This window comes from Rhinatrema bivittatum, chromosome 4, assembly GCF_901001135.1.
Source record: "Rhinatrema bivittatum chromosome 4, aRhiBiv1.1, whole genome shotgun sequence".
NCBI lineage: Eukaryota > Metazoa > Chordata > Amphibia > Gymnophiona > Rhinatrematidae > Rhinatrema > Rhinatrema bivittatum.
Genome location: NC_042618.1, coordinates 170,478,737 through 170,506,249, shown reverse-complemented (window position 1 = coordinate 170,506,249; position 27,513 = coordinate 170,478,737). Strand labels below are relative to the sequence as shown.

General features: G+C 46.9%; 1 protein-coding gene across 3 annotated transcripts in view; it reads left to right on the top strand.

The window, feature by feature from the left end:
* Positions 1-27,513, top strand: part of LOC115090298 (alpha-N-acetylgalactosaminide alpha-2,6-sialyltransferase 2-like) — a 182,701-nt gene that overhangs the window by 28,294 nt on the left and 126,894 nt on the right. For all 3 annotated transcript variants that reach the window (XM_029599214.1, XM_029599213.1, XM_029599212.1), the window contains 3 exons: positions 3,110-3,213; positions 3,592-3,675; positions 22,863-22,962. In XM_029599214.1, coding sequence (XP_029455074.1) covers positions 3,110-3,213; positions 3,592-3,675; positions 22,863-22,962 — 288 coding nt within the window. The remainder of the gene's footprint in view (positions 1-3,109; positions 3,214-3,591; positions 3,676-22,862; positions 22,963-27,513) is intronic.

Below are 27,513 nucleotides of genomic sequence, written 5' to 3'. Positions count from 1 at the left end.
TCCTACATGCAGTCTGGAAAGAGAACTCACAATATCTGTGTATGAGATGGCTTATGGAATAGAAGAAAGTCTTTGGAGGGTTTTAGGAACATAGGCCCTCGTGGAGCGAGTACCGGTTCCTATCTGCAATCTATAATAGCAGTGAACAGATATAGATATATGATAGCTTCTGATATAGAAGAGAGTTGAGAAGGGATTTAGGAACATGGGCCCTCGTGGAGTGAGTACCGGTTCCTATCTGCAATTTATAATAATGACTCACGATCTCCGTACCTGCGATAACGTCTTAGACAGAAGGAGTCTTCGGAGATTAGGAATATAGGCCCTCGTAGAGCGAGTACCGATTCCTATCTGTAATAGAACTCACTGTGTTCACGTCTGCGATCGCTTCCAGGTAGTAAGGCGTCTTCTGAGCATTCAGGGATGTAGGCCCTCGAGGAGCGAGTACCGGATCCCATCTTAGCAATCTGAAATCAAGAAGAGAGAGCGGGGCCCCCAAGGAGCGGGTACCTCTAGGTAAGGTGGTGGAGGCAGAGCAGCGGAGGATGAAGAGGGTTGCAATGATCCCTGCAATCAACCCCTTGCTAACCAAATTCGTAGTTGCAAGCAAAGACCTTTTAAACTGGAAGCGGATGACATCACTACAGGGGAACGCCCCCGAGGTTCGCGCCCTTGCCGGTACAAACTCTGGAGCACGCGCGCGTGCGCCCTTACATCATCAGGAACATGGCGGATCCGCAGCGTCAGGCCAGGCCCGGGGATTCCAGGAAGTACGGCGGAGTGAAGCCACGGCAGCATCTGTCCGTCAGACCCAAAGGGAGTCGCCTCTAAGGTTGAGAGGGTGGAGCGAGGGCGAGAACAGGCATGAACGCAACAGTCCTCCCCTGGCCCACCAAAGTTCTACTGTACATCTTTCCACCTTGGCCATTGATCGGCAAAGTACTCAAGCGAATAGAATTTCATCCGGCAGAGGTCATCCTCGTAGCCCCGGAATTGCCCAGACACCCATGGTTTGCAGACTTCCTCAATCTAGTGGTGATGGGTCCGTTGCGGTTTCCAGACAGTCCAGATCTGCTACATCAAGGGCCTGTCTGTTTGGAGGAAGTCAATCACTTTTGTCTAGCAGCATGGCTTTTGAAAGGCGACGGTTACGGGGCAAAGGCTATTCTCCAGCCATAGTGGCTACGCTCCTGCGATCACGTAAGACTTCCACCAACCTCGCATATGTTAGAGCATGGAAGATTTTTGAGGCTTGGTGTTTAGACCGAGATGTTTCTCCTTCCCGGGCCTCGGTGTCGGATATTCTGTGTTTTCTTCAGGCTGGTCTGTCCAAGGGCTTGTCGTGCAGTTCCCTCCGTGTGCAGGTGGTGGCTCTTGATTGTTTGCGTGGCTCTGTGCTAGGTGTAGCGTTGGCGGCATATCCAGATGTGGCTCATTTCTTAAGGGGAGCAAAGCACTTGCGTCCTCCGCTGAGGCAACCTTGTCCATCATGGAGTCTAAATTTAGTTCTCGCAGCTCTATGCTCAGCACCTTTTGAGCCTTTGAAGAGGGCAACTATGGAGGATCTTACCTTAAAGGTAGTCTTTCTGGTGACCATTACATCGGCTCGGGAGTGTCGGAACTCCAAGCTTTTTCCTGTAGAGAACCTTTTTTGTGGATTTCGGAGTCAGGGGTTTCATTACGGACAGTGCCTGCCTTTCTCACGAAAGTGGTTTCTTCCTGTCATATCAACCAATTGGTGGAGCTTCTGGCTTTCGCGGAATTAGACCATTTGGATCCCTTGTCCAGGGATTTGCGGAAGCTGGATTATCGCAGAGTATTGCTCCGTTATCTGGAGGTTACAAATGACTTTCGTGTTTCCGACCATCTTTTTGTGCTCTGGAGTGGCTCCAAGTGAGGTCAGATGGCCTCTAAGACTACCATAGCTTGCTGGCTGAAGGAGACTATTAGCTTGTCCTATCTCCTTCGTGGTAGATCTCGTCCTGTTGGTCTAAGGGCTCACTCTACTCGTTCGCATGCGGCGTCTTGGGCAGAGTACCAGATGGTTTCTCCACAGGAAATTTTCAGGGTGGCTATGTGGAAGTCCTTGCATACATTTGTGAAACATTACAGACTGGATGTCTAAGCACCAGGTTCCGGTGGTTTTGGAGAAAGTGTGCTTTGAGCGGGCTTCTCCAGATCCCATCCCAGGTAAGGTAGCTCTGGTACATCCCAGGAGTCTGGACTGATCTGGGTATGTACAGGGAAGGAAAATTAGTTTCTTACCTCATAATTTTTGTTCCTGTAGTACCACAGATCAGTCCAGAGTCCCGCCCGTCAGAGGCATGGAAGTAAGGGAGAGTCCGCTCGATTATTATGTAATTAATTTTTAGGTCTAAAGAAATTTGCGTTTGTCTGTCCTCAAGTGGTTCTACAGGTTCCATTCCCAGGAGTGTTAAGTGGACCAATTATTTTCTTGTTTAAAGGTTATTGTACATAGTTCAAGAGGTTTTGATGAGATATTCTGCTTTGACATTGAGTAATACTGCCGGACTGTAGGTGGCACCATTCTGTTTATAGGCGGAGCGTTGTTATGGTAACTGCTCTGTCTCCATCTGCTAGAGGGACTGATCCATGGTACTACAGGAACAAAAATTATCAGGTAAGAAACTAATAGAAGGGAATAATAGAACATTCTCTGTGTTCAGATATTTCATATCCTTACTGACTTAAATCTTGTCTGCAATGCTCCAGGGACTTCCCCTCTATTTTCTCTCCACTCCCATCCCACTCCACCCAAGTTACTGGCTCCAGTACACATACATGCAGAAGGACAGCTTCATATTGCTCCACTATACACAGCAGGCAAGGGACATATTTCCCCCTTTTTTCAAAATTTGAAACAATTCATAAGTGCTTTGTAATAAGGTATCAGAATTTGAACAAGAAGACACTCTTATAACCATAAGAGGAAGCACCTGCAAAACATATTAGCATAGTACCCAACCTCTGCAGATAATGAATACTGTAAATCTGTTCAGGACGTTGCATCCTGACCTCTGATTTGATGGAGACAATTCTCGCAGCCAATCAGATTACTCAATTTTTGACACTTCTGTTATGCACCCAGGAAACACGATACATCTTCCTACCAGACCACGACCGGGATTATCTGCTGGTAAGAGCTGCACTCACCCATACACAGGTTGACAGAGGACACGATAAGTCGGCTCGGTGAGTTCTGAGTGGGTGATATACTATGCTGCTTTTGTAATTTCACCCATCTCCCATCCCTTGGCTGGTCCACAGCAGAATGTGTACCCAACACAGAATCATAAAGATATATCTCTATGCCTAGGCAGGACTCTGAGCCAATCAGAGAAGCTACCACATGCCCACCAGGTGTATAAAATATTCCCTGTTGGAAGACTCGGTACCAGACCAAGTACTGGAGTTTACACCTATAGGCAACGTGTAGAGATACAATCTATATTCTTTCTGGGGACTGTAAGGGATCTTTTCATCACACCTTGGTATTGCTCTATTTGGTTTTTTTTTCAACTCTGACTCTGAAATTTTAGTTAATAATCTTTCTTCGTTCGCCTCCTGCAGCCCTACCGATTACTTTGGTCAGAACCTGAGAACAGAGAAAGTCAAGATGTTACACCCGGACTTCATGCGTTACCTTAGAAACAGGTGAAGTTGCTTTTTGCTTCTTTTCTCACTATGCTTTATCTCTCCCATGCCAAGTAGCCGAAGAGCCCTTCCCAGAAAGTTTCCCATGCCTTGCATTCCTCCTCCTCTGCCAGGGTCCTAAATCAAGGAAAGCGAACCCTACTTCTTAAGTGCCACAGATGGACTTGGTTATCAGGATGAAAAGTAACCTGGTTCTTGGATCGAATTTATTTTATTCATTTACTAGGGGTTGCGCCTCTTCTGGCTTCACTCACCAGCCCTGCCACTGGGCTCTCTGCTCTAAACTCCAAAGAATGGCAAGCGACTCTAATGAAAGGAAGGGCAGGGAGACAGCTATAGAATTCTCTACCCCACCCTTCCTTTTTTACCTCTTGACTGAGTGTGCGTGAATGTTCAGGAAGCCCCCCCAAAAAGATAAAGGCACCATCAAAAAGTAGATATTTACATTAACGGCTCTTTTAGGGATGGAGGAATGGGGGTAGATCTATTGTGTATGTGTGTGTGTGGGGGGGTGGTGTTAAGTGAGGAAGGGTATAAGTCAGGAGGCTTGCAGAGAGTGTGTGAAGAGGAGGGTGCAGGATACAGTGAGGTATATGTGGTGGTATAGGTGGTATGTGTTCTTGGGTTGGTATGGGGGGTGAGTGGTAGGTGGAGGTGAGTGGTATGGGGTATGAGTGGTATGGGGTGTGAGTAGTGTGCGAGTGAGCGGTGTGGTGAGTGGTGTGGGAGGTGAGTGGTGTGGGGGGTATATTTGCCCTTTTCCCCCCTTGCACTCTCCACGTTCTCCCTGTACCCCTTTTCTTCCCACCTGTAAGAGAATGGTATGTGAGTGGCATTGGGAGGCGAGTGGAGCATGTGTGGGGGAGGTGTGCCTTGGGTGGGGGAGGTGAAACCCACCCCATTTTCCACCCACCTTCTCTCCCCCGCCTCCCCTATGTGAGTACCAGTGTGTGTATGTGTGTGTGTGTGTGCACAGGTGCAGTCTTTCTCCCTCTCTCTCACACTGCATGCCCCATTTTCCCCTCCTCTGCCATGTCTGTGTGCACGTTGTGGGGAGGTGAAAGCAAGAGTGTGTGTGTTGGGGGATGGACTCTTTCCCTCTTACAATCTTCACAGATTCTCCCTTGCCTCTGTGTGTGTGTGTGGGTGAAAGGGTGTGAGGGTGTGTGGATGAGAAGGGTGTGGGTGGGTATGCTTGTTATGGGACTAGTATGAGTGGTATTAGGGGTGCATTGACGCATGTGTGTATGTCTGGGAGGAAGTGAGCTAGTTGTGGGTATTTGCACTCTCCCCCTCAAACTCTACTTTGACCCACCCCTCTCCTCCCATTGTATATATATGTGTGTGTGTCTGTGAGGGATGGGCATTATGTGTATGTGTTATGGGATTAGTGTGAATAACTGGTGTATGTGTCGGGGAATATCAGGGTGCATATGTGTGTTGGGGGGCTGGGCATATGGTGTGTGGGGGTGGGGGTGGGGGTGGAACGACTGGGGGTTAGGATGGGGGCATGGGGGTGACTGGGGATTGGCTGAGGGTGTAGAGGAATGATTGGGTATGTGGGGGTGACTGGGGTTGGGATGGGGTTGTGGGGGAATGATTGGGTGTGTGGGGGTGACTAGGGGTTGTGATGGGGTTGTGGGGGAATGGGGGTGTGGGGGGACAGGTTGGGATGGGGTTGTGGGGAAATGGGTGTGTGGGGGTGACTGGAATTGGGATGGGGTTGTGGGGGAATGGGTGTGTGAGTATCATGACTGGGTTTCGGATGGGGATTTAGGGGAATGACTGGGTGAGTGGGGGTGACTGGGGATTGGGATGGGGGTGTAGAGGAATGACTGGGTGAGTGGGGGTAACGGGATTGGGATAGTGTAGAGGAATGACTGGGTGTGTGGAGGTGGTTGTGGGGGAATAGGTGTGTGAGGATCGTGACCTGGTTTCAGATGGGGATTTAGGGGAATGACTGGGTGAGTGGGGTGTGACTGGGGATTGGGATGGGGGTATAGAGGAATGACTGGGTGTGTGGGGGCGACTGGAGATTGGGATGGGGGTATAGAGGAATGACTGGGTGTGTGGGGGTGACTGGAGATTGGGATGGGGGTATAGAGGAATGACTGGGTGTGTGGGGGTGACTGGAGATTGGGATGGGGGTGTAGGGGAATGACTGGGTGTGTGGGTGGGAGCTGTATAGATCCCCCTTGCACTCTCCACGTTCTCCCTTCTCCTCCTCCTCCTGTGTGGGTGTGGGTAGGGATATGTATCTGTTGTGAGGTTAGAGTAGAGAGTGTGTGCCGGGGAGGGAGAGGTGTAGGATGAATCGGGTGGGGAAGAATGTGCCCCTTCTTTCTTTCACTCTTGTGTATGTATGTGTAGAGTGGGGGGCATAGGAATAAGTGTGTAGGGGGAAGGTGACAGTTGGTGGTGTAAGGGTATATGTGAGTATGTGGAGGGGAGGAGTTGGTATGTGGAGGAGTTGTGGAGGGTCTGTGTGTACTTGCGGGGGGAGTTGGTTTGTGTGTAGAGGGGGAAGTTGGTGTGCACTGGGTGTGTGTGTGTGGGGGGTGCATATGGCTGTGTGTGTTGGGGAATGTACGTGGGTGGCAAAATGTGTGGGAGTGTGTGTTTGTGTGTGTGTGTGAAAAGAACATAAGAAATGCCATACTGGGTCAGACCAAGGGTCCATCAAGCCCAGTAAGTATCCTGTTTCCAACAGTGGCCATCCAAGTCACAAGTAACTGGCAAGTACTCAAATAGATCACAAGCTACTATTGCTTATTAATTACCATAATATCAGTTTATTGATTTAACCTCTAGGAACTTATCCAAACCTTTTTTTAAACCAAGTAACACTAACTGCTGAAACCACATCCTCTGGCAATGAATTTCAGAGTTTAACTAGTATGTGCTGAGTGAAAAAGAATTTTCTTTGATATGTTTTAAATGAGCTACTTGCTAACTTCATGGAGTGCCCCTTGGGCCGTCTATTATCTGAGAGAGTAAATAACCGATTTACATTAACTTGTTCAAGTCCATTCATGATTTTGTAGACTTCTATCATATCTTCCCTCAGTTGTTTCTTCTCCAAACTGAACAGCCCTAACTTCTTTAGCCTTTCCTCATAGGGCAGCTGTTCCATGCCCCATAACATTTTGATCGCCCTTCTCTGCACTTTCTCCAGTGCAGCTATATCCTTTTTCAGATACGGTGACCAGAACTGCACACAGTATTCAAGGTGCGGTCTCACCATGGTTTGAAACAAAGGCATTATGACATCCTCCGTTTTATTTTCCATTCCTTAACATACCCAGATCAGTTCAGAAAAGTGGGTTGTGTATCCCTACCAGCTGATGGAGTCAGAGATCAAAACTTTTGGCACTGCTATATATATACAAGAGTGCCACCTGCAGTCCCTCAGTATTTCTCTGACTCCAGAGAGTTAGTTGTGAGAGTTAGTTAGTTACCAGAGAGGTAGTTGTGCACTCCTGCTAGTTTATCAGTTAGTTTAGGGAGATAGGAATTTTCTTCTTTCTTTTCCTTTCTTCGGCTGCTTCCTGAGGTGTTAGGCACCTTCGTGGGCCATCCCTCATCGGAAGCCGGGCATCCGGGGGGGGGGGGGGGGAGTTGGACACCCCTGACTTGGGTCTCGCCCGCTCCAGTTCGGTGGTTGGAGGCCAGGGGCTCCTGGTTACCCACCTCTGGTCCGCTTGGTCATGAGAGTCATGCAGTGGACTCTTAGGTCACAATGGACTCAATCCATTCAGCCTCTGTCGACCATTGTCCATGTAACCGACTCACTCCGTCTGTCTCTCACCTGGTGGACAAATCTAATCAATCTTCTACAGGGCTTGCCCTTTCAGGTGCCAGACTCTCAAATAATTCTCACCATCGATGCTTCCAACTTTGGATGGGGAGCCCACGTGGCCGATCTACAGACACAAGGTTCTTGGTCTCCAGAGGAAGCCAAACACCAAATAAATTTCCTGGAGCTGCGAGCAATCAGATACGCTCTCAGGGTATTTCAGGATCGCCTCGCCATTCAAGTCATACTGATCCAGACGGACAACCAGGTGGCCATGTGGTACATCAACAAACAGGAAGGGACAGGCTCCTACCTTCTGTGTCAGGAAGCTGCACAGATATGGGTGGAGGCCCTCTCCCACTCGATGTACCTCAGGGCCACCTACTTGCCGGGAGTGGTCAATGTGTTGGCAGACAAGCTGAGTCGCACTTTTCAACGGCACGACTTGTCTCTCAACCCTTCATAGAAACATAGAAACATAGAAATGACGGCAGAAGAAGACCAAACGGCCCATCCAGTCTGCCCAGCAAGCTTCACACTTTTTTCTCATACTTATCTGTTTCTCTTGGCTCTTAGTAACCTTTGGTTCTATTTCCCTTTCACCCCCACCATTAATGTAGAGAGCAGTGATGGAGCTGCATCCAAGTGAAATATCAAGCTTGATTGGTTAGGGGTAGTAACCGCCGCAATAAGCACGCTACACCCATGCTTATTTGTTTTACCCAGACTATGTTATTCAGCCCTTATTGGTTGTTTTTCTTCTCCCCTGTCGTTGAAGCAGAGAGCTATGCTGGATACACGTGACGTATCAGTTTTTCTTCTCCCCTGCCATTGAAGCAGAGAGCTATGCTGGATATGCATTGAAAGTGAAGTATCAGGCTTATTTGTTTTGGGGTAGTAACCGCCGTAACAAGCCAGCTACTCCCCTCTTTGTGAGTGCAAATCCTTTTTTCCACATTTCCTCTTGCCGTTGAAGCTTAGAGCGATGTTGGAGTCGCAGTAACCGTGTGTATGTTTATTGAATAAGGGTATTATCTCCAGGCAGTAGCCGTCATTCTGGCGAGCCACCCACTCTTCATTGATGTCCTCTTGACTTTATGGATCCACAGTGTTTATCCCACGCCCCTTTGAAGTCCTTTACAGTTCTGGTCTTCACCACTTCCTCTGGAAGGGCATTCCAGGCATCCACCACCCTCTCCGTGAAGAAATACTTCCTGACATTGGTTCTGAGTCTTCCTCCCTGGAGCTTCAACATCCAGTAGCGAACTCCATCTTCCAGCAGTGGGGATATCCTCAGATAAACCTCTTTGCATCACCCCAGAATCGCAAAGTAGGCAATTTCTGCTCTCTCACTCGCAGCCAACATTATCCACCAAGAGATGCGTTCTCCCTCTCATAGGAAACTGGTCTCCTATATGCATTCCCTCCACTTCCACTTCTCTTGAAGACTCTCATGAAGTTACGTCAGGACAAGGGAACCATGATCCTGGTAGCACCCCACTGGCCCCGCCAAGTGTGGTTCCCAATACTTCAGGATCTTTCCATTCGCAGGCACATTCCTCTAGGAACAGACCCGCTTCTAATCACTCAAAACAACGGGTGCCTTCGCCACCCCGATCTTCAAGCCTTGTCCCTGATGGCATGGATGTTGAAAGGTTAATCCTTCAACCACTTAACCTTTCTGAACCAGTTTCCCAGTGTCCTGATTGCTTCATGGAAGCCTTCCACGAGAAAATATTATTCATACAAATGGAACAGATTCACTTCATGGTGCTCTTCTCAGGCCCTTGACTCTTTTACCTGTCCAATTCCGAAGTTTCTGGATTATCTCTGGCACTTGTCAGAGTCAGGTCTAAAAACTTCCTCCATCAGAATGTATGTCAGTGCGGTAGCCACCTTCCATAAAGGTGTTGGGGATGTCCCTATATCAGTACAACCCCCTTGTCACACGATTTCTGAAGGGCTTGCTTCACCTCAAGGCTCCACTGTGTCCTCCGGCCCCTTCTTGGGACCTTATCCTGGTTTTGGGTCGGCTCATGAAACCACCATTCGAGCCTCTTCATTCTTGTGAACTTCGATATCTCACATGGAAAGTGATTTTCCTTTTGGCAATCACTTCAGCTCGCAGAGTTAGTGAATTACAGGCCCTAGTTATCTGTCCGCCTTACACTAAACCTCTGCAGGACCGGGCAGTACTCTGCATTCACCCTAAATTCTTACCTAAGGTAGTTTCAGATTTTCACCTCAATTAATCCATCATACTACCTACCTTTTTTCCCAGGCCCCACTCCAATCCAGGAAAGCAGGCTCTGCATACCCTTGACTGTAAACAGGCTCTAGCATTCTACCTAGACCATACGGCTGCCCACAGAAAGAGCACTCAATTGTTTATCTCTTTCCGTTCCAACAAATTAGGCAGCCTGTGGGTACGCAGACCCTCTCCTCCTGGTTAGCGGACTGCATATCTTTTTGCTGTCAACAAGCAGGCATTCCACTTCGAGACCGTGTTAAGGCACACTGAAGGGCTATGGCGACTTCAGTAGCACACCTCCGATCGGTGCCGCTTCCTGATATTTGCAGGGCTGCCACCTGGAGTTCTCTCCATACCTTTACAGCTCACCATCTTCGGCCAGTCTGTATTGCGTAACCTGTTTACGATGTGATGTACCAACACCCTTCCTGTGGAGCTCATTCCCTGAAGAAATTAGGTTAACATTCGACAATGCAAAATTTAAGAAACGCTTAAAAATCTTTAGGGTAGATTTTAAAACATGCATGCGCTATCTGGCATGTGCACATAGACGCACCAATTTTATAACATGCGCACATGTTATAAAATACATGGGCTGCGTGCACATACGCGCCAGCTTTTATAATCCGCGCACGTATGTGTGGGCGGCATGCGCAAGGGGGGAGTAAAAATATGCAAATTTGCATGGCGATGAGATCAGGGCTCCCCTAGTTCCCTCCCAGTCCGCTCCAATTTAGGAGCGGACTGGGAAGGAAGTTTCCTACCCCCTACCCTAATTTCCCTTCCCCTCTTTTCCCCACTCTTTAAATCACCTTTTTTGTTTGTTTACAAGTTACTTCAGGGCCCCGACCTGAATTAACTTGCGTGCGGTGGGAGCCAGCCAGCATTCGAGGCTCCAGGACAGCAATGAATGGCACTATCCCAACCCACCCCCAGCATCACCCATCCCCATCCCCTGGACCACCCATTTATCAGGGCCCGGCACTAATGTGCATATCGCCACTTACGCACATGGCTGGGCCCTGTTTAAAATGCACGCAACGCACAGCCATGCACATAAGTGCAATTTCTACATGCGTGGCCAATTTAAAATCTGGCCGTTTATGTTCAGGGAAGCTTTTGACTTAAGCCATTGAAACATACTAAATCGAACTTGCCTGATGAATTGCAGACCTTATAGGCTGTAGGGAAGTGCTTCATTTAAAGGTATCGTGTCAGGCTTCGTGTTTTTTCAGCAAGTTTCGTCGAAGTGCATTAGTGCGCACTAACGAGCCTTAATGCGCATTAACCACTACTTAGTGCGCATTATCTCAGCATTAGTGCACCCCGACCGAGATAGCGCGCACTAGCTATTTTATTTATTTAAAATCTTTTCTATACTGTCGTTTGGTCGTGCACCATCACAACGGTTTACAGAGAGGCACATATCTTTAATGTTCAGCTTGGGGGACGCTATCTTACAAGGTGCCAAAATAGTTTTGGTTACATATTTCAATAATACAATCTATATGAAAGTTGACATGGATCTTATCCCTATGTATGATTAATAGGGTAACCATATAAGTATAGTACTTTATACTGTCTCTGTCTATCATTAGAATTAACGTATGAGAGAAAATAATAAAATATGCAAGTAAGCATTGTGTGACTTTGTGCTCTGTGTGATGTTCTGTTGCCTGTCATATTTCTTATTCTCCGTTTTCACTGTAAAAAGCTTTTTTGAAAAGCCAGGTTTTTAAACTTTTTTTGAAGAGTTTTAAATCTCTCTGTAGTCTAATTTCCAGGGGCATTGTGTTCCATAAAATTGGTCCAGCTAGGGATAGGGCTCGCTCTCTAACTTGGGTCAGTCTGGCTGTTCTGACTGAGGGGATGGTTAGGAGGGCTTTATTGGCTGATCTAAGATTTCTCTGGGGGACATGCAAGTGCAGCACTGTGTTTAACCAATCTGCTTTTTATTCATTAATTAGTTTGTGAATTGTACAGAGTGTTTTATATTGAACCCTTTGTTCTATTGGCAGCCAGTGAAGTTCGGCAAGTGTTTGAGTGATGTGATCTCTTTTATTTTTACCGGTAAATACTCTGGCGGCAGAGTTTTGTAGGATTTGGAGTGGTCTTATAGTTGAATATGGTAATCCCAGAAACAGTGTGTTGCAGTAATCTGTGCTGGCGAATATAAGTGCCTGTAGGACTGTTCGGAAGTGTGTTAGGGTTAGTAAGGGTTTCAGCCTTCTGAGGACCATAGGTTTGGCGTAACCTTCTTTAACCTTCAGTGATATGTGTTGCTTAAGGCTGACTTCCATATCAATTATCACACCTAGGTTACGAGCTTTCTTGGCTAGCTCTACTTTAATATCATTTTGATTCAAACCCCAACCCCATTGGTTGGGGTTTGAATCAACTCAATGTTTTTACGCTTTAGGTGTATAAATTCTGTTTTTTCAATGTTGATTACTAGCTCCATTTGGTTTAGCACTTGTTTAATTATATCTAGATACATCATTGCTAGGTTTAACGTTTTCTCAATTGTTTCATCTATGTGTAAAATTAGTTGAATGTTGTCGGCATATATGTAATGTGTGATACCTAATCCAGCCAGGAGGTGACATAGAGGTAGCAGGTAAATGTTATGGTTAAATAGTTTTTATTGAGCATACAAGAAAATACAGAGCCTCCAGGCTGTGTGTACACTGCCACAACCCGGGAGCAAATACAGGTAACAGCCAAACTTGAGCTCATTTATAAACAGACACATTATCACCCCCTCCTTACAGTCTCCTCTATAACTAGTGTACGCCATCTGGGACTGGCATATTCAAAACACCTGGATAAACAAACAATAACAACAATACCAGCCCCCCCAGACTGCTAACTCTAGAAGAAGGACCGTCCCCCTATGCCTTACATGCCTAGCTTCTTCCAAAACCCTCCCCCCATCCTTCCCTCCCCCCCCCTCTCAACCCAAAGACCACGTCGATTGTATTATTGAATCATTACTTTTAGCATCTGCGGGCAAGCAGGCAAGTCCGTACCCACTACGGTCCATCATTTAGCACCAAACTTCTGGAACGATGTGGCAGAGCTTGGAGATAAGCGTCCCAGATCTGCAGGAACCGACGACGTCTTTGCGGACAGGCTCTAGAGTCCAAATTATCCATTTGCATCATGCGATGGAGATGAATCCGCCAAGCCCAGATCAATGGGGGCTCCGACTCCCTCCAGTTAAGTAATATAACCTTCTTCCCCACCGCAGCTGCTTTTTTCAAAAACAGACGAGCACCCACGCCCCGTACAAGCGGGTGTGGGATGCAATCAAATAAACACATATAAGGAGAAAGAGGGAGGTTAATATGCAATAATAGTCGTAAATAACTCAGAATCTTACCCCAATAATTTTGCATATAAGGACATGTCCAAAATACATGAGACATAGTTCCCAAGGCCGCGGCACAACGCGGACATGTCGCTACAGAGGTTATCTTGATCTGAAATGCCCTTTGAGGTGTCACATATGCCCTATGCAAGAATTTAAACTGCATTTCCCGATAATACATATTTCCAGTAACTCTGGTTACATTCTTCATACAAGCCTTAAACGCTGCCATAGGTATGGTGAAATCGCCATCCCGCCCCCAGCGCTCCACAGAGGTGTGACATGCATCAGGGACATGACCCTTAAGTAATTCCTGATAGAACCGGGAAAGAGGGATCCCTTGCTTGCTTTCAAAGTGAAAAATTTGATTTAGCGCTTGATAGTTAGCAGGCAGTTTAGTGGAATGCTCCAGAGAATGGACATAATGACGGACCTGCAGATAGCTAAATAGCTGAGTATGGGATAGCTCATACAAAGCTTGTAGATCCGCAAATGAAAGTAACTCACCTCTGGGGTCTACGATATGGCCCACTTGCGCTATACCTTTCAATTCCCACTCCCGAAATCCACTAGAGTGGGTTCCCGGTATAAAGTCGGGGTTCCCCATTAGGGGTAGGAAAAATGCACATTGTGCGGGGATGCGCAGGTGTGCAGTCAAAAATCGCCAAGCATCTCTGATCGGGCTGATTAGCCAGTGCTGTGATAAAACCCTGGGGAGCGTCTGACGCGGACACATGAGGACAAACTTGAGATCAAAGGGAGCAACTAATGTGCTTTCCGCGAGGTAACTTACAGCCGTCGATTCTCCCAGCATCCAGTCTCTGACCAATCTTAAGTTGGCGGCTATATTATAGCGTAGAAGATCCGGAACTCCCATTCCTCCAAGTCCCCACTTTAACTTGAGCCACGACAAGGGGATGCGAGCCTTCCTCCCCCGCCAAAAAAAAACACGTAAGAGAGTGTCGATTGCCTTTAAATCGCTGCGTCTAAGGGATAGCGGGAAGTTCTGCAGTATGTACAGCCATTTGGGCAAAAGGATCATTTTAAACAAATTTACCCGTCCCCCCAGAGATAATGGAAGCTCCCCCCAGTGCATCAATTTGTCGCGCGTAGTCCTGAGGAGGCCCGAGATATTAAGTGAATAGATGGCTGCAAGGTCATTAGACAGAAGGATCCCCAGATATTTTATCGATCGCGTAGCCCATTGTAAAGGAAAGGGGCCGTTCCATCCTTCCTGAAGCACCAAAGGAAACGCTAGAGCCTCAGATTTGTCCCAATTGATGCGCAGACCCGAAAAGGACCCAAAATCTTGGAAAAGAGCCAGGAGCACAGGCAAGGAATGTTGGGGAGCAGTAAGAAATACTAAGACATCGTCCGCAAAAGCGGCATATTTGAAAATCTCTTTCTGGCGTCCCGAATGAAACAGCACTCCGCGGATACGTGGCGATTCCTGAATAGCTAACAGCAGAGGTTCCATAGTGAGTAAAAAAAGTAACGGAGAGAGTGGGCAACCCTGGCGAGTGCCGCGTCTCACCTGAAAGGGTGCTGAGAGCATACCATTTACCAACAATAACGCTATCGGGTCCTGGTAGAGAAGCTGTATGGCTTGAAGGAAAAACCCATCGAACCCCATGCCGGTCAGCAATCGGAATAGATAGCCCCACCCCACCCTATCAAACGCTTTTTCAGCTTCTAAACTAGCCAGGAGATACTCTACCCCAGAGTTTTGACAAATCGTCATCGCAGCAACTACCCGTCTGATATTAGTAAGGGCATACCGCTTCTTAACAAACCCCACTTGCCCAGGCTTAATTAACTGTGGCAGGACATCCCCCAAACGTTCAGCTAGGATTTTCGCTAAGAACTTGAGATCAACATCTAGTAAGGAAATAGGCCGATAGGATGCCGGCAGCAGCGGATCCTTCCCCGGTTTCGGGATAAGAGTAACATGGGCTCTATTTCCAGAAGATGGGAAGGATCCCTGCTCTATCAAAGCAGTGTACACGGAAGGAAGAAATTCCGTAAGAGGCTCAACTAGACATTTATAAAATTCCGCGCTATACCCATCAGGGCCCGGAGCTTTCAACTTCTTGGCTCTATTAATCGCCAGTTGCACCTCCACTGGTTTGATAGGTTCATTTAGTCTCCGCTGTTGTTCCAGGGTGATGGACGGAAGATCAAAACGTTCCAAAAATGCGTCCCAAGCATCCGCACTCCACCCCTCAGACTCATAAAGCCTGGAATAATAGGTATGAAAAGCGTCCAAGATTTCGGAATTGGAGTTAACCACTCGTCCTCCTTCCACTCTAATAGCTGGGATGTATCGCGTGCTCCTGGCCGATCTCACCAGATTCGCCATCATTTTCCCCGATTTATTCCCAAACTTGTAAAGCTGGAACTGGTAGAATAAAAGGCTTTTCTTTGCCCTTTGATGTAAAAGAGAATTGATGGCAGTTTGCAGGGCTACAAAGGATACTTTGTGCTGAGGGGAAGGGTGCCGCAACAAAGTGCGTTTGGCTTTCTGGAGCTGCGCACTCAGAGACAGAAGCCTTTTATCCATGGATTTCCTCCGATACGCCAGATATGCTATGATATCGCCGCGCAAAACCGCCTTTGCTGTATGCCAAAACAAAATGGGATCATCCCTGTGCTGGCCATTTAATTGTGCGTAATCCTTCCATCTTTCCCTAATGAAAGCTTGAAAGGGACCATCCTCCGCCAAAAAGTATGGGTAACGCCACGGTTTCGCCAAAGGACCCAATCCCACCGGAGTGAACTCTAAGGAAATAGGGGCGTGATCCGATATAAGAACCTCGCCTATCTCAGCCGCTGCGACTCTGGGAAAAAAAATGCGCGCTGACGAAAAAGTAATCTAAACGCGACTGAGTCGCATGGGCCCTCGACACGTGAGTGAAATCCTTCTCCAACGGATGAAGAACCCTCCAGGAATCAATAAGGTGTAAGGCATTCTCCAAAACACGGAACCCCTTACACTGCGCTCCCCCTACTGGGGCATTGGAAATCCGATCCCACACCGGGTCCCGCAAGGCATTGAAATCCCCCCCCACCACTAGGGCCTGATCAATATAAGGAAGGAGCATGCGCTGCAAGATCTGAAAGTATGGGGTTTGATCAATGTTAGGGGCATAGACACAGCAAAACACCATAGGAGCGTGGTTAAGCTCCACTTCGAGAATCAAATACCGACCCTTAGGATCTTTAATTTCGTTCAGCACCGTGAAGGGGAGATTTTTACGAATTAGGATAGCCACCCCTGCAGACTTGGAACTGGCAGATGCAAAATGTACCGCCCCGACCCACCCTTGGCGCAACTTAACATGTTCCGCATCCGTCAGATGTGTTTCTTGGAGAAATGCCACATCTGCGGACTTCCGCCGCAGAGCCTGCAAGATCTTGGCCCTCTTTATGGGTGAGTTAATGCCACAGACATTCCAGGACAACAAGACTGTACCCCGACTAGCCATCAGTCGTCAAAGAAGGAACTGATTGAAAAGTACATTGCCTCCTTGAGGAGGGAAATGGCCGTCCCAGCATGGACCACTCCCCTCTTGCCGGACCACCCATAGCCCGCAGACCCAAGACAATCCAGTTTAGTAAAACATTTCCGAACCAACCGACCCCCGGAACCCATCCCTTCCCCCCCCCCCCCCCCACTCCCAGAACGCCTCCCGCTCACCCCACCCGCCCGCAGCCCCCCACCTTCCCCTGTACGCCTCCCCCCACCTCCCCAATCCCCTTGCCCCTGCATCTCTAACCCATGCATACAACCCCTTCTCACGGAGTCACCTAAGACACTAAGGACCCACCCCCTCCCCATCCAACCCCCTCCCCACGCCCCCATATTTAAGGACCAAATTTAAACGTTAAAAATAAATGAGAAAACACGGCAATGATGACTCTCAACGCAGACAATAACAAGGAACACATAGTAAAAAAAACAAAATTAGCATGGCTCCGTACACGCCAGGCAACCCCCCAGAATGCAGGGAGCCTCCGCCTGACCGGCAATCTGTGAGTTGAATGAAAAAAAAAGTAGCCTGCTAATCCAACGCCGTTGTGCTTCAGCCTGGGAGGAATCTGCACGTATAAGGTAGCACACAAAGTCTTCGCAGCACTAAAACTGTGGGTAAACGTCCCGGCAACGTAAAATGTCCCCCGCTGTATACTCCACGTGGTCCACTGACAAATAGGGGCAGCAGAGGTCACTACGATCTAATTTAATAGAAACCAGCTGTCCCCCTAAACTATGCAGGGGACCCGATCACGGTCTCCCGCTAAATGCTCACGGGGTACGGCGCCAAAGGCAAACCCAGCCGCCATTTTGCAGCACCTAAACAAAGTCCGGGACCGAGAACTGAAAAAAAAACAAAAAACTGTCAACAATCTCATCCAGCGCCGAGGAAGCTCTCAGCTGTGCGCTGCTGGCCGATCCAGTTTCGCGATGTATTCGCGTAGGGCACTCGGCTCCGAAAACCAGCGTAGCCCCTCCGGGGTCGAAACTCGGACCTTGGCCGGGTAAATAATCACCGCGCGCTGACCCAGGTTGTGTAGTTGAGCGCAAAGCGGGGAAAGCAGGCGCCGTTGGGCGGAAAGGGCCGCCGAAAAGTCCTGAAAAACAAGAATCTTCTTACCCTCAAAGGTAAGAACTTTGCCTCCCCTCACCGCCTGCAAAATAGCTTCTTTGTGGGCGAAATTAAGAATCTTCGCTATTGCGACTCGGGGCCTATCCTGTTGCTCTCGGCGTTGGCCCAACCGATGCGCCCGCTCGACGCGCAGGGGGCCGCGCGTCCCGGTCAGGCCCAGCTCCTGCGTCAGCCAGCTCTCAAGGCGCCGCGGCAGATCCCGCTCCTCCACCGACTCCGGCAGCCCCACAAACCGAAGATTTGACCGACGAGACCGATTTTCCAGGTCTTCTAGTCGGTCAGTATGTTGTGCTAGTGCCGCCTGCAGTTTCCCGACCTCAGCCCTCGTGGTTTGGAGGCCATCTTCAACTTCCGAGACTCGCTGCTCAACTTCAGTAAAGCGCGCTTCATACCCGGCTATAGACGCCGTTAAGTCAGAAAGTTGATGGGATAGTTTTTTGAATTCCGGCTCCAATGCCTCCACAACGGCGGTTCTCAAGTCTGCCCAGTTGGCGGGCACCATCGATTCAGGGGGCCCCCCTTCGTCTTCCGATAGCGGCTCGGTAGGCCTCGGTCTCTCTTTATCCTTCTCCCTCTCTTTTCTGGCTGTTCTGGTAGACATCGCTGTGACTTAATATTCCCTGCCCGATGATGCAGTGCACTTGACACTTGTATGGTCCAAAAAAAATTGTTTTAAAAGTCACAGATGGGGATGGATGGGGGGATAGGGTGCCAGCAAGGGCAGACTACATCCACTCCCTTGCACAGCGTCACGTGACTCCCAGGTAAATGTTAAATAGTGTTGCTGAGAGTGAAGATCCCTGGGGTACTCCTGGTTTTAGCTCTATTTTGTCTGATAATGGGGTAGATACGCGCGCAAGCCCCGAAAACCTACCCCTGCCTCCCCCTGCATGCGCCGAGCCCCGGAACGCACGTAAGTCCTGGGACTTGAAAAAATGGGCGTTCTTGGGGGGGGGGGCTGTGGAAAGGGTGCTGGCCTGGGGGCATTCCAGGGCGGGACTGAGGCTTCTGGAACAGCCACCGGACCGGGGGATAGAGAGCCGCCACGCGCTAGTTACGCCTGCCCAGAGGCAGGCTTAACTTCTCCAACAAAGGTCAGGGGGTGGTTTAGTTAGGGCTGGGGGGCAGGTTAGATAGGGGAAGGGAGGGGAAGGTGCGGGGGGGGGGGGCAGAGGGAATGGAGGAAGGCTGCTCTGCTCGGCGCGCGCAAGTTGCACAATTGTGCACCCCCCTTGCGTGCGCCGGCCCTGGATTTTATAACATGCGCACGGCTGCGCAAGCATGTTATAAAATCGGGGGTAGATTTGTTTGCACCGGGTTGCGCGAACAAATCTACGCCCGCGCGCATGTTATAAAATCTGGCCCAATGTGTTTTTTATCTGTACTTGGAAGTATCTATTGTTTAGGTAGGATCTGAACCAGTCAAGTGTTTTCTTTTGAAGTTCTATTTCTTCAAGCCTTTTTAGTAGCATGATATGGTTTACTGTGTCAAATGCTGCTGACAAGTCAAATAGTACCAAAATGTAGTGTTTACCTCTATCAAATGCTCGCAGTCTGTTAGAGAGATTAATAATGTTTCAGTGCTATAGTGTTTTCTGAATCCATGTTGTGAGGGATAAAGTATGTTGTTGTTGCCTAGGTGTTCAGCTAGTTGTTTTTGTACCGTTTTTTCTATTAATTTAGCAATTAGAGATAGGTTAGACTAGAGACTGGCCTGTAGTTACTTAAGATATTAGGGTCGCAGTTTTTTTTCTTTAGTATTGGTTTGATTATAGCTCCTTTAAGTACATCTGGCAACAATCCTTCGTTAAGGGAAAGGTTTATGATTTTGGTTAATGTTAGGTTTTGCTCCTCCAGTTAGCAATCTGTTAGGAACTGGCTCCCGTGGAAGGAGGAGTTTAGCAATCTGATATGCTCCGTAGGTGGAACTAGCAATCTTAATATGATATAGACTACTGAGTTGGCAACCTGTACCAGCAGAGTGCTTAAGAGGATACTCAGCTGGAAAGGAATGTAAATAGGTGAATCCTTGGGCCGATGGCAGATGACAGCGCCCCCAGGAGGATATCCTGAGAGGGACCACTGGCTAGGCTTGGGTATGGAGACAGATACAGATAGTTATTTTATTAGACGGGTTAGTAGAACCACCAGAGGTGGCAGTAGTGAGCTGATATGCCCGGCAGGGCTGAAGTCCCTCAGATACTGGAACTGCGATCCCAGGGTTGCTGAGCTGTAGAAAAGATTATAGATAGTGAGTAGACAGGGTATGCTGTAGTGTATATATAGCCAGTAGTAGATGACAATCTCACATATGTTCTTAAGGAGGCTCAGTAGCTGGAAAGGGTTAGGCCCTCAAGGAGTGAGTACCTAGTTCCAGGGAAAGCTCTGAGAGAGCGGTGGTAATTCACGAATGTCTGTATCTGCGATAGCTTCTAGGCAGTAGAGAATCTTCAGAGTATTCAGGAAAATGGGCCCTCAAGGAGCGAATATCTGGTTCCAGGGAAAGCTCTGAGAGAGCGGTGGTAACTCACAAATGTCTGTATCTGCGATAGCTTCCAGGCAGTAGAGAATCTTCAGAGTATTCAGGAACATGGGCCCTCGAGAAGCGAGTACTGGTTCCTATTTGCAATCTTAAATGGAGAAAAGAGAGCGAGGCCCCCGAGGAGCGGGTACCCCTGGTAAGTCCGAAAGGCAGAGTAGCTTGGGCGAATCCGTATTCGTATCCGAGTTCTTGTCCTTGCTAACTCAAATCGTAAGCGAAAGTGAAGACCTTTTATGTTGGAAGTGGATGACGTCAATACAGGGGGACACCCCTGAGGTTCGCACCCTTACTGGTACATACTTTGGAACGCGCAAACGTGTCCTACGTCATCAGGAACATGGCAGATCCGCAGCGTCGAACCGGTCCGGGTTTGCCGGAGAGAAGCGGCATGGAGACGCCGCGGCAGCAAACCGACCATCAAATCCGGAGGGAGTCGCCACAGAGGTAGAGAGGGTGGAATGAGGTCATAGAGCAGCCATGGATGCAACAGTTAATGTATGGGAGGCTGTATTCGTTAGTTTTTTTTATGACCATGGTGGGTATGGTGTCGATTTTATGTGGGGCAGCATGAAGTAGCATGGATTCTACTTCAAGGTTTGAAACTTCATCAAGCGCTATCCATTGTGTTATATCTCTTTTGTGCATCTTAATATCCTGTTTGGTTGAGTTTGGGATCTTAGTTTTTAGGTTTGTGATTTTGTCTATAAAATAGTGTGCTATTTCGTTACATTTATTCTCTGGTAGGTTATGGGGAGCCTCTGTTTTATCATTTGACAGATTTTTTTACTCTGTTGAATAGAGCTTTTGGGTTGTTTGCAAATTTTTCAATTTTTGAGCTGAAGAATTGTTTTATTGCGTCAAGAATTATTTTTTTTGTAATGAGCTAGTTGTTTCCTGAATTTGGTTAGATTCTCAATTGTTTTATCTTTTTTCCAATCCTTTTCTTTTTTTCTCAGCTTTCATTTGACTTCCTTTATCTTCTCATTGTACCACAGGTTTATTTGTTTAAGCTTATCGATTCTTATTTATTTTGTGGGGTTTATTTCCTCTGCTAATTTATTCGTGGTTGTTAGCCATGCTGTAGTTGCGGCTTCGCAGTCTTTGTGGTCAAAGTGTATTAATGTTTCTTCTAATTTGTTTTTTTAGTATTTCAGTGTTATATGGTGGGCGATAATTGAACTCCAATGGTTTTGTTCTTTGTATTACCTGGGTCATCCTGCATCTAATGGTAGTTTGAATTAGAAAGTGATCTGACCATGGAATTTGATTATAATTGGTGCTAATGTGTTCTAAGAAGCTATGGTTGATATAAGTCAGGTCAAGGGAGTGCCCTGCTTTGTGAGTGAGTCTATCTGTAATTAATGTGAATCCTAACACTGTCATTATATCATTTAGTGTCTGGCATGTATTTGTTAATGCGCATTAAGACTCATTAGTGCGCACTAACAGGTTAGTTAGGGCACCCTAACAGGTTTAGTGTGCCCTAATACAACTTATAGCGCACTAAGTATGTGTTAGTGCGCACTAAAAAATGCAACTTAAAAAGTAAAAAGTATCAATTCAGAGGAATTCGTTAGCTAGAAAACAGTGTGCACTAATTTGAATTACTGCGCACTAACAGATATTTAGTGCGCAGTAACTCTGTTAGTGTGCACTATCACAAAATACGAAATTTCTGCAAAAAATGTCGGCGCATCCAATCCATTGTGATTTAGACAATATTATTGACATTGTCTAATTCGTAGAAAACAAATGCACATCCCTAGTTTATAATGCATTAAGATACATCAAAGATGCCCTAAGTTACATCATGCAATTTTTTTGCTGTTTTCTTTTTATGTCTTTGTTAATTGCAAACTTTTATGAATGTATATTTTGTGACCTGCTTTACAGTTTGTAGAAGCAGGATATAAATATTTTAAAATAAATAAATACTAGTAACAAGTTAGCAATTTAATGTTTGAGTACTTTTAGAACTCTGGGGTGGTGACCGTCCCCATTCACTCTCCCCAATCCATTGGCTCTCACCCTCTAATCCATGCTGTTTTTCCCCTCTTTCCTGCCCCTATCACCAATCCATGGCCACTCTACTCTCTCTTTCTCTAATTCATGGTGACTCTCTGCTCCCTCTGATCTTGGATCTCCTTCTCTCTTCCATGACATTCCTCTCCCCCAACCCCATTTAAGGAGTCTCTCTCATTATTCAGATCCAGACCCAGAAATCTATTCTGAAACCCTCTTTCCTTCCCTGTACCTTTTCATCTCGTGCTGCACATGTCAGAGAACACTTGTATGGAGAATCTGTTTTCCTCACTCTTGAATTACCTACAGGGACTTTGATTGAAACTCAACTCACTTCCCTGTGCACACTCATCACTGTCACTTGCCTGAATCTAATTCTGATGAGAACTTCTGAGAACAAGAAATCAGAAACCCAAACTGACCTCTGCAGCAGCCCTGAGACTGAATAAGCACATGCAGTCACTTCTCAATTATTTTCTTTCACACCAGGACATGGTTTCAGAGGGTTAAGCAGAGATAACTTTCTTGCTTTTTCATTTCAGGTTGCTTTTTTCATCAATAATGTACACTAAAAGCGAGAACATCTACCGAGCTTCTACAGGAGCGGCAATGCTACTGGCAGCAGTGCACACTTGTGATGAGGTATAGCACAACACACTTAGGCTGGGGAGCTTCCTGGCATCACCTGGGATGAGATGCAGCCTCATGCTCCCTGGGCTGGGGGTGAAATTTGGCACATTTGGGCCGGTGGTGCAGTCTGGCACACTTGGGTTGAGGGTACTGCCTGGTACACTTGGGATAGGAGTGCTGCGTGACACACTTGGGATGGGATTCAGCCTCTTTTTTTTTGTCCAGTGCCAAGATGTTTCTGTTAAAAGCAATTTATTAAATGAAATTTGTGTTTTCTTAGTGATGGACATTTGAATTATTTAATATTTTATCTTCTCTGGAAAAGTGAGTGAAGAGAAACTTAGATTCTAGGCAATTTTCTGTCTCTTTCTCTCAGGTCAGTGCTTACGGATTTATCACACCAAACTATGAAAAATATTCCGATCACTATTACGACAAGACCTACAAAAAATTAAACTTCTATAGCAATCATAATTTCAATCTAGAAATGGAGCTCTGGCAAAAGCTGCATAAGAATGGGATTATCAAGTTGTACAGCAGGCAGTGACAATGGACTGAGTCAGGACACAACTTGCTACTGGTGACCCAGTAACCCACAAGGGGCAGAGCAAAGTGAGTCATTGAGAGTGAAGGTAAATAACATATCCACACTCAGCCCATTTGTGGAGAGTCCAGCAGTATATTCTTCTATTTGTATGTGGTCATTGTTATACATAAATGTAAATTATTTTTACAGCATGATATGAGTGACATGATCATCATGTGTTTACAACAGAGATATCTCTTAAAGTCCTAATTATTTCAGCATAGCAAATGTGTTTAATACATAAATAAAACAGCTTTAAAAGAGAAAACCACATTAGTGTACTTTAGTTTATTCCTTGTTACTTGCTATTTCCAAATACAGACTGAAGCGAGTTACAGTAAAACATGCACAAAATAAAAATCATAATTACACATGGCAAACAAACATTCAAAGAAATACATGACTGATTTGAATTTGCTGCTAACAATAAAGTAATAATTAAACAAGGTATTAAAGAGATCCAAGATGGGCCTGGTCAGGTGAAGCAGAGCTCCTGATACTGAACTTATGTCTTGGACTAACATGCCTCATACCAAGAGAAAAGGGAAAATTAGGGCTGAAACCCCAACAACCCTGATTCCTACCCTGTCTCAGACGGTTATTCAGGGCTTCTTCGCACCGTTGAATACAGCAAGCCTGGGAGAAGTGTCTGCTGGAGCCATTGGAGAGGAGCAAACGCCGGCGGCTCAGGACCTGAACACCTCATTAAGCCCCGGAGCTCCCATGGTGCCTCCACCACCTTGCCGCTCATAACCCATGCTTTCGGGTCAGAATGCTCGACCTGATGAGGAGGAAGCAGTTGGCCCTGTTGGAGAGAAAAATGGGGAAAGTGATGCGTGGCAGGTATGGGAACAGTGAATCCTGCAGGCTCTCTGCAGCAATAGCTGAGAGAGAGTGGAGTGAAAATCATGAACACGTTACCGTTAACATCTACGCCAGAGAGGCAGGATGGGTCGACTGCGGCCTCTGTTACGAGGCAAGAATGCCGTCAAGAAGGTGGGATAAGCGTTATTGTTCCTCCACTTGTGGATCAATCGCAGAAAATAACATTAGAGAATGTTTGGGCAATATTGCTTGAATTGAAAAACTCAGTAGTGAATATGTCTAATATTTTGTCTAATACACAAACCCAAATTAAAAAATTGGATTCAATAGTGGCTCAACATTCTGAAAAGTTGGATGGTTTGCAAAATCAAGTTACCCAAATCCAGACTGTGCAGACTGGATTAATACAAGCTGAAAAATTAAATACACGGAAAATTGAAAATATAGAGAATGAAGCAAGGTATAAAAACTTGAGAGCATTAAATTTTCCACGAGTTAAGATGATATCACTGTTGTGAACCGCACTGCCCGCGGGTTCCCCCACGAGCAGGCTCTGACTCACCCACGCTGCCGTTTTGGCCGACGTGGCAGGACGCTGCCGTCGGCTTGCCCACGTGGCCCGGAGGCCGCCCTGTGCCTTCCTGGCTGCCGCGGCCTTCTTCGGGGCCTGGGACTGCCCCCATCGCTGTTTCTTCTTCGCGGCGCTAAGGCTGCAGCCCCGGGCTGGAGTAGTGGCTGGAGCCGCTGCCGACATCGGGCCTGCGTCCCAGGCCAGCCCTGCCTCTTCTGACGTCTTCCGCGATGACGACGGTGCAGGCCGCTGTCCGCGGTCCTGCACAGTTTCCTGCACTCTCCTTAGGCGTGCGGATGCGTCTTCTCTCAGCATTTAAAGGGCCAGACACAGGAAGTGTCTGGGCCCCACCTTGATGACTGTTTCCTGCTTCAGCCCTATAAAGGGCTGCTCCGTCTGTTGTTCCTGGCCTTGCATCGTCGTGGAGTCTTCGCTCTGGAGGCTCCTGCCTGCCAGAGCCTGTGTAAGGTCTTCTTCTCGTGGAGATCCTCATCATGATGTCTTCTTGTTCTACCATGTCATGTCTCCGTGCCTAAGGTCCATGTCCAGGTGTCTTCGTGATCTTCTTCCTTCCAGTGTTCCTGCCTTCCTGGATGTTCTTCCCTACGCCACGCCTCGTCTTCGCTCTCGAGCCTTCTGGTCCGGTAGGCCGGGGGTCCCTCAGATGCAGTACTCCTGAGTGGACTAGCCTGCCGGTGGATGGTTGTCCTGTGCTCCTGAGCCGTCAAGTCCCGGATGTGTGTTCCTGTGCTGTCCCGCTCTTGTCGTGGTCTGTGACCAGCTTCTTGGGGCTGTGTAGGGCGCGTAACAGACAGGGTGGTCCGCGACTCAGTCCCGCGGGTGGCCTGAGTAGGGCGCCCTGAGAGACAGTGCCAATGTCCATGCCTCGTGTTGCCTTTGTGGATGTCAAGAGTCTCGTCCCTGGATGCCGTTGCATCAGCCATGTGTCTTCGTCCCTGGATGCTGTTGCATCAGCCACGTGTCTTCGTCTAGATGCCGTCGCATCACTCCACAGTCATGTCTTCATGTCAAGGCCCGTCTGCCCTCAACCTCAGGCCAGGCCTGCTGCTCCATGCTGCTCGCAGCAGGTCCGAAAGGGCTCGGAATGGTCGGAGGACCATTCAACTTCCAACATCCTTGGATGTTGGCCTTGGGAGCTTGCAGGCCTGGCAGAGGGTAAGACTGTGTTCAGCCATGCAGAGCCACCGTCAACCCTTGGCTCGGCCCTGAAGGTCTGGGCCCAGGCTGAGGCCCAAGGGCACACTAAACACCCCCGTTCTCAACAATCACCTATGGAACAATTTAAAAATTTTATGCTGGAAAATTTATAAATACCATTGAATGCTATTCCACCAATTGAGAAGATATTCTATATAAACCTTGGGAAGAAGACAGGAAATGAGCCACAGAATAAAGAAATGCAAGCGCAGGACCTGGAAAATCTCACAGATTTTTTGGAACAGTCTACAGAAGATCAAATTGAATTTCGTGGGACATTGTGTATTATGGTAGATTTATTTTTTCTTCAGATAGAGACACTATTTTGAGATTGTTTCTACAAAATAGAGAGAAATGCTATCTAGGCCAAAAAGTTTGGATCTATCTGGACATAACAAGAGATACACAATTGTGTAGAAAGAGATTTCTCCAGATGTCTCAAGAAGCAAAAATTTTAGGAGCCCATTTGGTGATTCGTTATCCTAGTAAATGTGTGCTCAAATTTAATAGTCAAAGATATGTGTATTTTGATCCACAAGATCTGCGCTTATTTCTTGATTCTCATTCTTCTCAAAATAATGCTACTTGAACCTGTCATGGGGATAAGAAAATTATTGTAACCTTCTGTTCTATTCTTATTATTTCCTAGTGCTCCATATTAGAATCTTGGATCTCTCATTTCTTTATAACAGGATGTATAATCTGTATGACTTTTAAAAGTATTTTCTTAAGAGATCCCATAGAATTGGAGAAATATTTCTTTTTAAATCTTACTTATTTGAAAGGAACATTTGTGATTAGAAAGTTATGGGTAAGATGTAAATATTACCCTACTGCATTGGATGATGTGATTATATGACCTATATTCATCGGCAAGTTTGTTTTGCTGACTATGTATGTTAAAAATGAATAAATTGAAAATAAAAAAAAACAAGGTATTAATTAAAAGACTACTAATTCCTAGGACCAAATGCTTCAAGGAACAAGTACGATTTTAACATCCTTTTAAACAGAGCTGCATCAGAAGAAAGATACAGTGTTTCAGGAAGAGCATTCCATGCTGTAAGACCAACTATGGAGAAGGCACCATTATATACCTCTACCAAATGAGAAAGATTTGGTGATGGAACTTCTAGTAATCCTCTATTAGCTGATCTTAGAGCTCTGGGCATCTTATATATTTTAAGGATCAAATTTAGCCAAATTGGGTTAATCTCATAGATTAATTTATGAATCAATAAAATAACTTTATATTTTCTGTGCCAATATATTGTAACCTATGTAGGTCAGTTAGCAGAGGAGTAATATGATCTCAAATTAAGTTTCTTTTAAAAGCTGAGCTACATTATTTTGCATAATTTGT